The sequence below is a fragment of the Cetorhinus maximus genome, chromosome 8 (assembly GCF_964194155.1).
Source record: "Cetorhinus maximus chromosome 8, sCetMax3.hap1.1, whole genome shotgun sequence".
Classification (NCBI taxonomy): domain Eukaryota; kingdom Metazoa; phylum Chordata; class Chondrichthyes; order Lamniformes; family Cetorhinidae; genus Cetorhinus; species Cetorhinus maximus.
The window spans coordinates 116,101,962-116,117,039 of NC_135886.1; the positions used below are offsets into that span (position 1 = coordinate 116,101,962).

The window sequence follows — 15,078 nt, forward strand, 5'->3', positions numbered from 1 at the left end:
TCTGGCACAAAGAGGTACTGCACCACAACTGTGCCAAGCGAATCTATTGAGTAGCAGCTGGATGCCATTGGACAGGCTCCTCCTACTTAGAGGGAGTACAAGTAAGAGACACCACCCACTCTCAATAAGGACAAACACAACTGAAGCTAAAAAAAAACACTAGTCATAATGATAGAACTAAACTGGCTGCATCTTCCTTGTAATATAGTATGTAGATTTATTGCCAGGAAGTTTAAGGGTATAGGCAGAAATGGTAATATAGGTAATGGTGATTAGGTAAAGTAGATTGTGTATGGGGTCAATATGTTATGAGGAAGACAGTTCATGCAGGACCACATTTACATACTTTAACTCTAAGTCCTGTGATCAATGATTGATGCACCAGCCTTTCTGGTTGCAGATCATCTTCACCCACTTCTATTTCTTTCTATTCTTTCTCCTCCTTCTCTTTTAAGACTGTCAGTGTGTCTCTTATGAAAGAGTTATCTTCCTGCATAGCAAAGATGCAGCATACACTGACAATGTAGGACATTGTGTAATGGCTATGGAGTAGTCGCCACTTGAACTGTCCAGACAGCAAAATATCTGTTTCAGCATTCTAATTTTATATTGTATCATAACTTGGTTGGAAACATGAGTTCAGGGGTCCTCAATAGCGCTTTAAACAAGGGTTCTGGGAGGTGGCCTTGATCCAGCCAGCTGTCCAGCCTGCCTGATGACATGTGTATCACCAGTAAGGCACTTTTGGAAAGTAATCCATATCATAAAAGTGCTGCAACTTCTTATGCTTTTGTCCCCTTTCCATGTGGACATTGGCAAAAAATGCTTCCCCTGGCAAATGAGCCTTCTGTGACTTGCTTGATGTTTAAGTAGAGAGAAGAATGACAAATTTGGCTTGGCAGATCTTGATACATCGACACTGAAAGCTGTGTAATCATCACGGTGACTGGAAGGACTGTTACTGTGGTAGACCTTATCTGGAGGTTGATCTCAAATAGATGACTTCCTCGTGAGCTGCAGGTGTTGAAGGACCATCATCTCAGATATCTCCTGGCAGGTGTACCTTGGTCTGAGTGCCTGGCTCCTGGGCTGAGGCCAATTGGTACTAAACACCTGACATTCAAACAAACTGCTTTTGTTCCCTCTGCCTGAATTTTTCTTCTTCCAAATCTACCATTGCCACTAGAAGTCTCAGTACAATACCCACGCTGAATATTATGATTATTATTAATGAAGCAGCTATTGTCAGCAAAAGGTCCCTGTAAAAGAGATTTTATACAAAAAATGCACCAGCAAACAGCAACTGACAATCATTTTCCAAAGAACTGCAAAAACTTGCAACGCATTATTAAACGCGCTCATGCCTTTGAGCTCTGAAGACCTGGAATGCTAATATAAACAGGCAGAGAGCAATTAAGGAGGGAGGATGGACAAAAATATGTGACATTTATTTTAGGTTGATTACAATTAGGATCTTTAATGAGGCCAGTGTATGTGTTTTTAAATTCAGAAATTTTTGGGAGCTGCTTAATTTGTTACATTGCAAATCCAACATTTGGAGCGAGTTGTCTGATTCAGTGGAGTTTGATTGAGGAATATGTAGGTGCACTCTATCAGTTTTATTCTAAGGCTTTGTACTACTCGGAGCCTAGCACTTTAATTTAGGCACATGATGTCCATCTATTAATTTGTAATGGTCCCAAGTTTCCAATATTTGCTTCCAGTGGGCAAAGTTAGAAAATTATCTGTTGGAATGCGTCATCACGGAATTGGTCCTAGTATAAATGCAAGCACAAGAGCAAATAATTCCAATAATACTATAGCTATTATAATATATGAAAGGAAGCTGCAGAGAGTCTGATGGGGAATTAAACTGAACAGAAATGCTCAGCCTCACAAATCATAAAGGTCAAATACAATGCCAGTCTTAGGTTCACCATCCAGGAATTGAACATTATATCTTTCACTTTTCTGGAAAGGATATTTGATTGAACAGCAAAACTGATGTAGCTGCTACCAGAAATTTCTCCTGCAAGGGTAAAATAAATATACTGTTGCAAGTGAAATGAATTTGCAAAGCTGTGCTGAAATTGTTCTATGCATTACGATGGGAGCACTAAAAAAAGCTAGCTAACTAGAAATCTGAATTTCACAGATATGTTGGATTGAGTTTTACATGTGGCATTGTTGACTAAAATATAATTGGGGAACAACTGCATTAGTGGGATACATGTATGTTTTGGTTAAAAAATATGATTCCATACCAGTATAGTATATTGATACTGAATTCCAATAAAACTTACAGGAGACAGGATCCAGACACTTGTTGGGATCAAGGGTTAAAACTTTGCAACTACATGACATTGCAATAATTAGGCCAATTTGCATTTTTTTTATTGCCTAATAAGTGAAACATTCATAAGTATTCTTTATTCATCACCAATCCAAATGATATAGAATAAACCTGGTATTCAATGTGAAAAGGTTCTAATTTTCCTATATTATAACTTTGGATTATGAAGTGATCTCTGTATCAGCATCAGAGAAGAAATTCATATAGTCTGTTAAATAGCTTGTAATTATTTTATTTGTGCACTGGGTGCCAGGCAGAATTTTGAATAATCGCGAATACATCTGATTTTCAACCTATTTTCTGTGATATACAAATACTTTTTTCCATCTTCTTAAACTGATACTTACCCCATATACTAGTTCACCCACCATTCCATTCCAGATTTTAGTTTCAGGATCTCTAGCTCCATATTTACCGTCAGGGACAACAGATAGTTTATATTTAATGCCAACATGCTTGGCTATTTCAAAAGCTAAATCCACACAATAGCCTTCATATCTATCATTTGCGCCAAACTGTTCATGATTTTTCTTCAGCATTACATACGGTGATTCCTGCAACAATAAAAAACACGAATAAATGGATCAAGCTCATACATACTGTCAAGGGGTTCAAGGCCAAGTGACAATGCTTTCCATTTTCCTGACAAAAATGGAATTTGTACATTTACAGGATTTCATACCTGTGCTTATTTGTATTACTGTGAACTGTTTCATGGATGTTTTGGACAGAGACTATTAGGTATTGAGTGCTAATAAGAAATTATTATACAGCATGTTAACGCCAATGGGATCACTGTGTTATTGGTACAAAGCATTGGATAAAAATGCATGGACGAAAAAAGGACAGCTGGATTATCAAATATGTTCCTTCCACGGAAAATGTACAGTCTAACGAACTTGACCAAATGCATTCAATCTCTTGCTGAAATGTTCTGCAAGTTTTCTGCCTACCCTCCCAAGGCAATTTCTAGACCATGCTTCTGTTCTCTTACATCATATATTATTAAGTCAAAATTGATTGTCATGGTTGGAAACAAACATTTCAACTTTTGAAAGAATACAGGTATCAGCAGTGTCAATTTTTACCAAAGAAGCCATTAATAATTTTGTTCATAAAGTAAATCTTTTTTCAAAAATTCTACCATTGATTCCCCATTTGCAGAAAATAAAATAGTTTACAATGTGGATTAAAATTCACAGTTGCCTAATATCTCAAGGAAACCAAAATGTGCGCTGGGATATCAGAGGTTGATTTAAACCATGTCTGGTGTGGTATGCGGTATATGTGGTGGGGGTGGGGTTGAGGGCAGTGCTTCACATATGGCCCATGATTACCTTAGACCAGGCATAGGATGGCTGTCCACTCCAGGTAGGTGGAGGCCTATTTTATTTGGAAAAGCCACGGACCAATGACATCATTGAGGCTGTGATCCCATTTGCACTTGAAATAGTTTGAATATCAAACCATCCAGTAAAGCCAGCTAGGAGGCATCACAGTGACCAGAAGACATCAAGATAGGTTTTTTCTTACATTTGTGTGAAGATTCCTTATGGGTCATGAGGAGCAGAAGTGCTGCTCCAGGCGTTTTTGCCATCCCAGTCTCGGCCCTTCTCCTCCCTCCCATCAATGACATCATTTTGGATACCCACTCTGCCACTAGTACTAACTTTATGTTGTATTTTTCCCTATGGGTCTGGGTCCCCAGGGTGTTGCTATTGCACCAGATTTCTCACTCCTACCTGCTGGCATTATTCCCGCTGCCTTCTAGCAGAAGGCAGTGCAGACAAATTTAAATAGATGATTGCATGGTGGTTCTTGCCCCCGACCCTCCTGCAAAACTCGTCTCAGGTTAAAGCAGCCCGTTAATTCCATATATTGGAAACACGCTTGGCTATTTATTTGTATCACTTGGAGGTCCTCACTGTAGTAGCAACAGTACTGCAATCTTCACTTTCATTTTCAGTTTTAAACTCTTTGTTTTAAGGTTAATGACTCATGCCTGGATACAGTTCCATGGCACTGGTCCCTCACCCAAGCGACTATTCCTATGGTGCATGTTATGACGTTAAGTGCCAGTAGCCATTAATCTGCTGGGATTAGGACCTTCAAAGCTGAGCCTCATCCAATGTTCACAGTTGTACATTTTCCAACGGTAATCACTGATAGTAATCACGCAAGGAAATGCTGGCCGATTCTTCTCTTGCTAATCCGAGTCACACATGAGTTCTCCATCATTGTTCACTTACTTCAGCACAAACCAGGGATGGAATCTTGAATCATTTTGTTTCACTTTTTGTACCCAGTCTCAATGGCTGCAAAATCAAGATGAGGAGCCAATAGAGTCTGCTCTTTTCATCACCATCAATGCACTTTGATTTTAACCTCAGGCAAGACTGGTGGTGACCTTTCAATTTCCTACATCAGCCATCCTGCAGTCTCTTTGATTGAAACTGGCAATTTAGGTTTTTAAATCATGTTGCGCGATATTAGCATTAAATATGATAACGTGACTGCAAAAGAGGCATCACCTCATTTATTTCCAAATACGTTAATTAAAAGAGTAGACTTAGGAATGTTATATGTTGTGTTTTCCACTAATGCCACACAGCATATTTTCAAACCTTCAAGCTGTAATTTCACAAAATTGTGCTCCTGGCAGGGAGTTTCATCCTCTGTATTTGAGTACATTTTTCACAATATTTCACTGATTAAAATAAAGACATAGAAAATCATGTGAGTCCCAGATAAGGGAACCCAGCAAGTTAGCTTCCACTAGCGCCATGATTTTGTAAATTACTTCTCTGTGTGTCGATTAGCTTTAAACGATGAGCAGTTTTGAGCAGGAGCTCATGCCCAAATTAATTTCACTTGACGCCATCAGAAACTGCAAGACTTTTAACCCAACATGGCTGGGTTAGATTCAAAACCACATGCGGCAGAAATGAACTGACTCCTTAATGATACCACCAATTGTAACTTTCAATTCGCCATCATAAACGCAACAGAAGTGAATTAAGAAGGTTGTGCTCCACAATGGCGGTTTCCTCACTTAAAAAAAAAATACATTTATGAGGTACCATATCGTAATACATTTCAAAAAGCGGTTGAGTCCATTCATACAATAATTGCCACTGCACTATCTGGGGATTTTAGAGACATCGTCCAATTAAACGGATCCATTACAAGAGAATGATAATAAAGTGAACATGTGCAGGAAACGTTTGTGGAAAAAAAGTGACGATATCAGGTACAAAATGAATGGACATTTATTGAACAGCATTGGGAGTTTTTTTTTGAAAAAAAGTGACAATAAAATAGAAGACAATAGAAGCGATGGCAATAAGTGGAATTTATAAAATGAACTTCCCTGTTACAGACTCAAAGCTACATTTTAACAACTACTGATGATATATCCATTGCAACATCACCCATCTTGGTGAGAAAAGTACACATAAGACCTTGAACATTAGAATAGTGATAGCAATGAAAATAAAATAAAATACTATTGTAATTAGAATTGAAACTTTTAACATTTAATATAAAGATTATAATCCTGAAATGCTAATGTGTACATGGCAATCTTGTCTGCTCCCTATTTTTTTCGCACTCTTTTTTTGTTGGATTTTGTTGAATTTTAAGGAGCTAAACTAAATTTGGCTGGAGAAAACTTTTCATGAATAAATTTCTGAATCTAAATAGCCATTTCATTCTGCGTCAGAATATATAAGGAAACGATAATTATAGAATTGTTCTTTTGTGCATCATTGGTTTCAACATGGTGGAATCTTCCTGCTTGCTATGTGTCGGGACATTGTAAATGTGATTGTGAAGCTTTTATTTGCCTGATATTTCCAGTGAAGATGTGAAAGCCTTTTGTTAAAATGGAGGAAATATTTGCTAGGCTGTTAACAGTATCCCTACATGTAAGAGTTCTAATCTTATTGTATTAAAATCCAACTCAAGATGGTTATGATTATATCCAAGGACGGAATGTGGCCAATGGTCAAGTAGTTGATGATGTTCTGAAGTTGCTATGTTATATACTTTAGTAACATTTAATAACTTACAAATCTGAATTTTGAGATTGATTATATTAAAGAATGATTATATTAAATGGGGTATTGTGAGAGTATCGATCTTTGATCAGGAGCATTCTCTGGCATTGGTGGGGCTAGTACTGTCATGTGGTCTTGCCGCTGACATCTAGAGCCCATTTCATCAGTTTATTATAAATCTGCCAAAAGCACCCAAATGCTACTTAGTGATGACTGGCAGCGGGTAAGTGATTGTTGCTATCATAGATATCGCGAGGTATACATTCTTACGTATAATGGCGAGTTACCACATTAAATTAGGTTTCAAAATGTGCAACAGGTCACCATGCAATAATTGATTACATTATTGGACCTTGTCCTAAATTGAACTTGTTTGAGGTATCGTTCTGTTGAACCTACACATCAAGTTCTATTGAAATCTGCTAAGGATTTCTGAAGTTATTGTTCATAGGCAGACAGACAGGCATGTAGATAGGTAGCCAGGCAGGCAGGCAGGCAGACAGACAAACAAGCAAACAGACAGACAAACAGGAACACCAGTTAAAGTACCTCTGTCCCCTTTTGGGGTGGAGGTAATAAATTACTGAGATGTACTGCTTAGAGAATAGAAGAGTATCTCCATCAGTAAAATATTACTGTATTTGGGAATCAGCTTAAATCTTATATTTAAGTCTGCACTAACATCTTCTCACAGTCAGTCAGAGAAATTCCATTACTGTGTAGCTCTCTGCAAAATAATTTTTTGGTAAATGTTAGAGAGTGAAACATATGTAAAATGCATCAAATTTTTAAAGTTAATAAAAAAATGGGCTTGTACTTACCATTATAGTAGTGACCACTATTGTTCGGTTTTCAGCAGAAGTTGATTCATTCATTTGTTGCATATCAGCGATAGTCACCAGTCTTTCATATTCGTTCCAGTACCCAATCTAAAATCATCAAAGATTTGGACCTTATTAGTTCAATTGCTCTTGTGGTAAAAATCCATGAAAGGTAAACAAGTTCTGAAATATACACAGTCAACTCTACATCTCACATTGTCCAGGGGTTGGCCTCTGCACATAGATTTCTTGAAGGTAATATATCCTGAACAGCACACCCATGTAGCAAAGAGAAAACTTAACGGCCCCAATGTGGCCAGAATTTTTACCTCGGCGAGCGGATGTGCATCCGACCCGACTGAGCGTGAAATGACGCACGATGATGTTGGCCGAGCGTGCCGATGTCAATGTACAGTCGCGTGGTAGTTCAATCAACGGGCGTGCACCCGCCGACAATTAAAAGGCCTACTAAGGCCATTAAGTTATCAATTGAGGTTAATTTTTCACTGCTGTGGCGGGCAGGTGAAAAAGGCCAAGCGGACTTTGCATTTTTTTGGAAACTTCATCCACGGGCGGGATGAGGTTTCCAAAAGCAAATACAAATAAAATAGAAACTTTATTTTTTAATTCAAAACATGTCCCTGCTTATGCGGGGACATGTTTCATTACATTTTTCCGTTCTTTATTATTATTTATTTTCAAATATCTCTTCATCTCCCTGAGGCAGCTCCGTGCCTCAGGGAGATTATTCAGCGCTCTCGGGCGCACATGCGTGAAGTTCACGCTAGGCCTGCTTGCGAGACGGCACGTTTCCAGTGGCTGTATAATTAATGAGGTAGGAATGGGACGATACAGCGCTTAGTGCAAATCTGGGATGATTCCGCCCTCTGATCTATATTTATCTATCACATTAATCAATTTTGCACAGCGTAACACACAGTAAGTAAAGATCAAGTGTAGATTTCAGGTGAATTAGGGTTAGAGTGCCAGAATAGTCAGACCATCGTACACAGATGTAATTCAGTCTCTATTTTAAAGACATGCATTCTGTTCCATACTTTGACGTAATAGCAAAACATATGGGAATTCTAGAAGGAGCCAAACAGAGTTGGCTGAAGCATTGGTGTTTCTCTGGAGCACAGATTGAGAAATGCGAGACTGTAAAGCTTGGCTCTACAGCGCTACTACTGTTGAATGATGGAAATTACAATGTGACAATTTACATTTGCAGTATCAATTTTAAATGTGAGCATAGAAATCTAAGAAGGGGCAGGGGGTTGCTGAGGGCATGTGATGCTGATGCCAATGGGAATGGCCACCGCTGCTCCCCACCGGAGTCCCCCACCTTTTTGTGGACCAACGGGTGCCCGAGAAGGAGTGCCTCTTCACCAGAGCTCGCTGGGAGGACATCAGTATTTGACCGATCATGTCAGCCTGTTCCTGCCCCACGGAACTCATCTCTTGCTATCTTGACTCCATTCTCTCTCCCCTTGTCCAGTCCCTTCCCACCTACACCCATGATTCCTCTGACACCCTACATCATATCAACAATTTCCAGTTCCCTGGCCCCAACTGCCTCCTCTTCACCATGGATGTCCAATCCCTCTACACCTTCATCCCCCACCAGGATGGTCTGATGGCTCTCCGCTTCTCCCTCGAACAGAGGCCCGAACAATCCCCATCCACCACTACTCTTCCACACCAACAAAAGGTCTGCGAGGAGATTGCCATCATCCCCAGCAAGAAACTTCACAACTTGTTCTCTCACTGAACAATTTCTCCTTAAACTCCCTCTCACTTCCTCCAAATAAAAGGTGTGGCTATGGGTACCCTCATGGGCCCCAGCTATGTCTGTCTCTTTATGGGGTATGTGAAACATTCCTTGTTCCAGTCCTACTCCGGCCCCCTCCCACAACTCTTTCTCCGGTACATCGATGATTACTTCGGTGCTGCTTCATGCTCTTGTCTGGACCTGGAAAAATTTATTAATTTTGCTTCCAATTTCCACCCCTCCATCATTTTCACATGGTCCATCTCTGACACTTCCCTTCCCTTCCTTGACCTCTCTGTCTCAATTTCTGGTGATAGACTGTGCACCAATATCCATTACAAGCCTACTGACTCCCACAGCTACCTCGACTATAGCTCCTCACACCCCGCTTCCTGTAAGGACTCCATCCCATTCTCTCAGTTCCTTCGCCTTCTTCGCATCTGTTCTGATGATGCCACTTTCAAAAACAGTTCCTCTGACATGTCCTCCTTCTTCCTTAAGCGAGGTTTTCCACCCACGGTGGTTGACAGGGCCCTCAACCGTGTCCAGCCCATCTCCCGTGCATCCGCCCTCACACCTTCTTCTCCCTCCCAGAAACATGATAGGGTCCCCCTTGTCCTCACTTATCACCCCACCAGCCTCCGCATTCAAAGGATCATCCTCCGCCTTTTCCGCCAACTCCAGCATGATGCCACCACCAAACACAACTTCCCTTCACCCCCCTCTGCGGCATTCCACAGGGATCGTTCCTTCCGGGACATCCTGGTCCACTCCTCCATCACCCCATGCACCTCAACCCCCTCCCACGGCACCTTCCCATGCAACCGCAGAAGGTGCAACACCTGCCCCTTTACTTCCCCTCTCCTCACCGTCCAAGGGCCCAAACACTCCTTTCAAGTGAAGCAGTATTTCACTTGCACTTCCCTCAATTTAGTCTACTGCATACGTTGCTCCCAATGCGGTTTCCTCCACATTGGAGAGACCAAATGCAGACTGGGTGACCGCTTTGCAGAACACCTTCGGTCTGTCCGCAAGCATTACCCAGACCTCCCTGTCACTTGCCATTTCAACACTCCACCCTGCTCTCATGCCCACATGTCCGTCCTTGGCCTGCTGCATTGTTCCAGTGAAGCTCAACACAAACTGGAGGAACAGCACCTCATCTTCCTACTAGGCACTTTATAGCCTTCCGGACTGAATATTGAGTTCAACAATTTTAGATCATGAACTCTCTTCTCCATCCCCACCCCCTTTCCAATTCCGCCCCCCCCTTTTTTCCAATAATTTATATAGACTTTTCTTTTCCCACCTATTTCCATTATTTTTAAATGTATTTCCATCCATTGTTTTATCTCTACCTTTTAGCCTTTTTTGATTCCTTCACCCCACCCCCACTAGGGCTATCTGCACCTTGCTTGTCCTGCTTTCTACCCTTAATTAGCACATTCCTTAGATAATATCACTACCTTCAACACCTCTTTATCCTTTTGTCTGTGACATCTTTTGGTTATCTCCCCTGGCCCTCTATCCAGCTCTACTTGTTCCACCCCCACCTTAAACCAGCTTATATTTCACCTCTCTTCTATTTTTACTTAGTTCTGTTGAAGGGTCATTCGGACTCGAAACGTTAACTGTGCTCCTATCCGCAGATGCTGCCAGACCTGTTGAGTTTTTCCAGGTATTTTTGTTTTTGGATCAGTATTTAACTGGCAGTCTCCCCATTCTGCGGAGGCCCTCCCACCACTGGTAAAATGCCAGTGGAGATGGGAAGAGGTCCTTAGTTGACCACTTAGGTGGCTCAATTAGGCTCCAGGCAACTTTTCTGCCACTGCAAAATGGCATGGCAGTGGGAAACATTGGGCTTGCCACCTGATGCCTTCTCACTACATTTTGCCAGCTTCCCCCCCTCCGAGCCTGTTCTCAAAGGTCCTGTAAAATTTCAGCCTTTATTTAGTTAAATAAAAGTTATTGTTTCTTTAGAAAAGGATTACTTTTTTATAAAGGTTCTGCTTAGGCTTTGGGGGAAGGGCTGGGATATTTTTGCAGGGAGTTTCCATATATTATTTGGCATAGGATAGCTTGACAGACCTTGCTGAGTTCATTAAGCATCTCAAGCTCATGCATGCCTGCCCACCAAACCAACCCCTCCCCTCCCCAGCCACAAAAGAAGCCTATTGAACATTGGCAAGAGAATCAATTTAGTGACCAATTACAATTATTCTAATTAACTTACAAGACCAAAAAGATACTCAATAATCTTGTAGCTAAGTCAGGACATTTGCAATGCCTAAGGGTAGTAGCCTGAGCTAAGTACTTTTAGTTATTCACAATTGGAGTTTGTCAAGTCTTGGTTCTTGCCAGTATGGCTCCTTATTTTGACATCTTCATGGTTTCTTTGATGTCGGCCTTTACTCAGTTACAAGGTTGTGGGTTCAGGCCTTATTCCAGAGAATTATTCTTAGAGAATTTTCTCCCCGTCGGGGGGCGGGGGGCGGGGTGGTGTTGGTGGGCGGGAGCGGGTGCGCAGCCAATCGCCACCCATGATCGGCTGCGCGCCACCTTTTTACGTGGGTGGGCCAGTTAAGGCCCATCCAGCGTGACGTGCACCCGGAAGCGCTGAGCGCTCCCTGTACGGACGGGGGTAGAAGGCTGAGTCGGAGCCTGCGCTATAGTGCAGATGTCTCCCTGAGGTACAGAGCTGCCTCAGGGAGATTAGTTCGATTTAGAAAAATTTAAATAAAGAAAAAATAAATTTAAGACATGTCCCCTCATGTGACAGTGTCACATGAGTTGGGGCGTGTCTATGAATTTTATTAAAATTTTTTATTGCACTTTAAAAACCTTCATAAATCCTCATCCCGCCTGTGGATGTGGTTTCATGATAAATATGAAGGCCGCCTGGGCTCTTCACCTGCCCGCCAACCTTAAGGTTGGACGTGCAGCTCTGTTAATTCCTTTAATTGACATTTAGATGGCATTAATAGGCCTTTGACAGTTCAGTTGGCACACAGCTGACTCTGGCGCTAGCCCGCTGAACTGAAGATCTGAATGACATGCGGTGACATCGGCAAGTGGGGCTCGCCCCTGCACACCGACCCGAAGTTTCTAGCCTTAAGCATATAATCTAGACCAACACTTCAGTGAAATGCTGCTGTATTAGATACCATCTTTTATAGGAGACACCCTTCGTGCGATGTAAAAGATCCCATGGCACTATTTGAAGGAAAACAGGGGAGATCTCCCGGTATCCTGACCAATATTTATCTCTCAGTTAAAATCACAAAAACAGAATATTTGGTCATTTATGACCTCTGCCACTTAAGGTGGCAGCAAAAGTGGGCGGATTTAAACAAAACTTGGTACACAGATATGGTAAGGCCCAAGAAAGAACTCATTAGCTTTTGTTGAAGATGCAGATCTGCAACTGGATCCTGGAATTTTTTAAAGGACATTGGGACATGGGGCAAATTGACTTTTTTTTAAGAATGTTGTGGGTTGTTTTATTTAGAATGTTGTTGATTGTTTTAAAATATTGTGATTGTCTCAGCTGCAGTGGTGGAATCTGCCACAGTTGTCAAAATGTGAGCAGAATTTTCAGAGCAGGTTATTGGATATGGTTTGGCCTGAAGCCTGTTCAGTGAGATGGAAGTTCTGAATAAAAGGATTTATTTTTTCAGCTTTGTAGTTAGCATAAACCAGGCAGGGAAAAGCCTCAAGAAAGTGTTGTGTAATGTAATAACATTGAGATAACACAGTGTGGCGGAGGTATGCCCACTGATTGCTCTCTTCACTTGTTTGTTTTGTTGTATGTGGGATTGTGCAGTTTACAAGTTGACTGCTGTGTTTCCTTGCACTATAACAGTGACTGCATTTGAAAATGACTTAAAGTATATTGAGACATCCTGGGATTCTGAAAGGTGTTTTATAAATGCAAGTTTTCCCTTGCTAACAGTCACTTGAATTACGGAGCTAGAAGTAGGTGGACATTGCAGTGGGGGAGAGTGTTAATGGCAACTTGGGAAATGGAAACTGATTTATGTGGATTTCTCTTACTTTGATTGGCTTCCATGTCTAACAGACTCATGACATAAAATTCTCAAAAATCTTAGTACAAGCTTTTAACTCATGCAGCATCCACATGTGGGGTAGAGTTTCCACTCTGTGCACAATTGTCTATCAAGTTACAAATTGCGCTCAAAATTTAGCTATTTTCCACATTGAACTTTTTGTTCAAATTTCCACTCAAACTATTTGCATATCACCAAATACAAGATCTTCTGTGAAGCATTGTAATTGGACAACATTTTAGAATTTTTTTGCATTAAAAACATTCATGGAATATTTAAAAATGGTAACCTGTATTAATAATAGGGAAAATGTGCTTATCACAAAAAATAAGCACTTCTCATCAGAGCGCCTGGTGTACCACCGGTGAGTAACCCCATTTTAAATAATTGAAAATTACTTTCACAAACTATCAAGAACAATTTACTAGTTTCATTGGAGTCCACTGTTCAGTTTATTGGTAAATTAAATATTCTTTCATATTGTAAAGCTTTTTAAAAGTGTCCATTAGAGCGTTTGCAGCTAAAAAACTCAATTTAATTTTAAGAGCCTCGTCGAAGGCCTGCAACTGGGTTCAATTAGCAGAAACTGGCTGTAGTGATTAATTCAGACTTGGAGCCAGTGCTGTGGGTGCAAAAGATGATGGGGGCTCAATTTCTGCAAGTGGTAATTTGCACTTGAAATTCCTCAGTCTTTTGTGATGGTTTAGGCAATTTTGGGGAAATTATGAACATACATACTGTGAGAAATGGATGTTATTTTAAAAATATTTTTGGGGAATATTGTGTTGTACTGTGATGAAGGCAGTGTGTGTCTGTGTGTGTATGATTTAATTAAGCTGGGCAGAGATTAATAGCAGACAGGTTGTCAAGTGGGTTTAAAACATGAAAAGCATAGAGGTGTTAGGTTTGAGGTATAAGTGAATAGATTGCATCTAACATTTGCATTTTTTAGATAATTTGAGAGTTTGTACGAATATCAAAGGGAAGTCAGGGGTATCAAGAAACATGTTTGCATCTTGCAAGAATTCCACTGGTAAACTGAAGTGGGATATTGTATTTTATTGACCCGAAAGCATAGACAAAATAGAGGCATGGAAGATTTTATATTTGGAAGGATTTGAGTTTCAAAGAAATGTGTGAACAATGGAATCTGAGATGAAAGAGGAAAAAATGTATTTTAGAATTAGATTTAGCTTTGAGCTATAGCTGTTGGTGAGCTGTTGAGCTGGGGCTAAGTTGGGGGCTGTGGCTCTGGGCTGAGGCAGATTTGAATCAACCATCCTATCAAGCCAGAAAAGTCCTGGGCTGCAAAAAAGCAGCTTTATTCTGAAGTTTGGATTCCCACAGGAGGGTGGAAAAGAGTTAAGAGGGCATGTGGTATCCCTCTATTAAAGCTACAGCAGTTTGCCTTCGACAATATTACTTGGATATTTATAGTTAAACATCTAAAAGGGAAGGTTGCCTGGAAGGTGTTTACTTGTGGGTCTGACCAAGTAGAGAGTCTTTTAGGGGGAATGTTTTGTAAGACTAATTTATAACTGTGTAACTGTAATCTTGTGTGTTTAAGTTTTCTTTTATTCTTGTTAATAAAACTTTTGCTTTTAATTTTTAAAACCCCAAAAGTGTTACTGGACCTCTTACTGCTGAGATCAGTAAGGCTTCTTCTCATTTTCAGAATACAAAGAAAAGGGAATGGACTGAAAGCCAAGTTTCCCTCTGGGATTTGGTTTGCGCAGCAATTAACATTGGCTGTGATGATAACAATACGAACATACATACAAATATGCAAATTAGGAGCAGGAGTAGGCCATTCGGCCCCTCAAGCCTGCATTGAATTCCACTGAAAATACCAGTGCAACCTAGTGGAAAGTCTAGGCCAGGGACTGTCTATAATGAACTAAAAATTTTATGTCTTCATGGTTCCCGTCTACAAAGCAATTCCTGATGCGATGCTGTAGTGTCTGGACTTTGCATTTGCCAGCTTCCCTGCCTGAAATGCAGAGAAACT

The 15,078-nt window shown here is 40.7% G+C and overlaps 1 protein-coding gene across 8 annotated transcripts in view; it reads right to left on the bottom strand.

Annotated features, from left to right (window-relative positions):
• Positions 1 to 15,078, bottom strand: part of gria3b (glutamate receptor, ionotropic, AMPA 3b) — a 472,928-nt gene that overhangs the window by 167,576 nt on the left and 290,274 nt on the right. For 7 of the 8 annotated variants that reach the window (XR_013577363.1, XM_078547470.1, XM_078547466.1 and 4 more), the window contains exons 9-10: positions 7,233 to 7,340; positions 2,701 to 2,907 (exon numbers count right to left, since the gene is read on the bottom strand). Coding sequence is in view for 7 of the 8 variants with exons in the window: in XM_078547470.1 (XP_078403596.1) it covers positions 2,701 to 2,907; positions 7,233 to 7,340 (315 nt within the window). In the remaining variant the exon portion in view is untranslated. Of the gene's footprint in view, positions 1 to 2,700; positions 2,908 to 5,508; positions 7,139 to 7,232; positions 7,341 to 15,078 lie in introns of those variants that run through there. The other variant, XM_078547469.1, reaches the window with a different exon arrangement.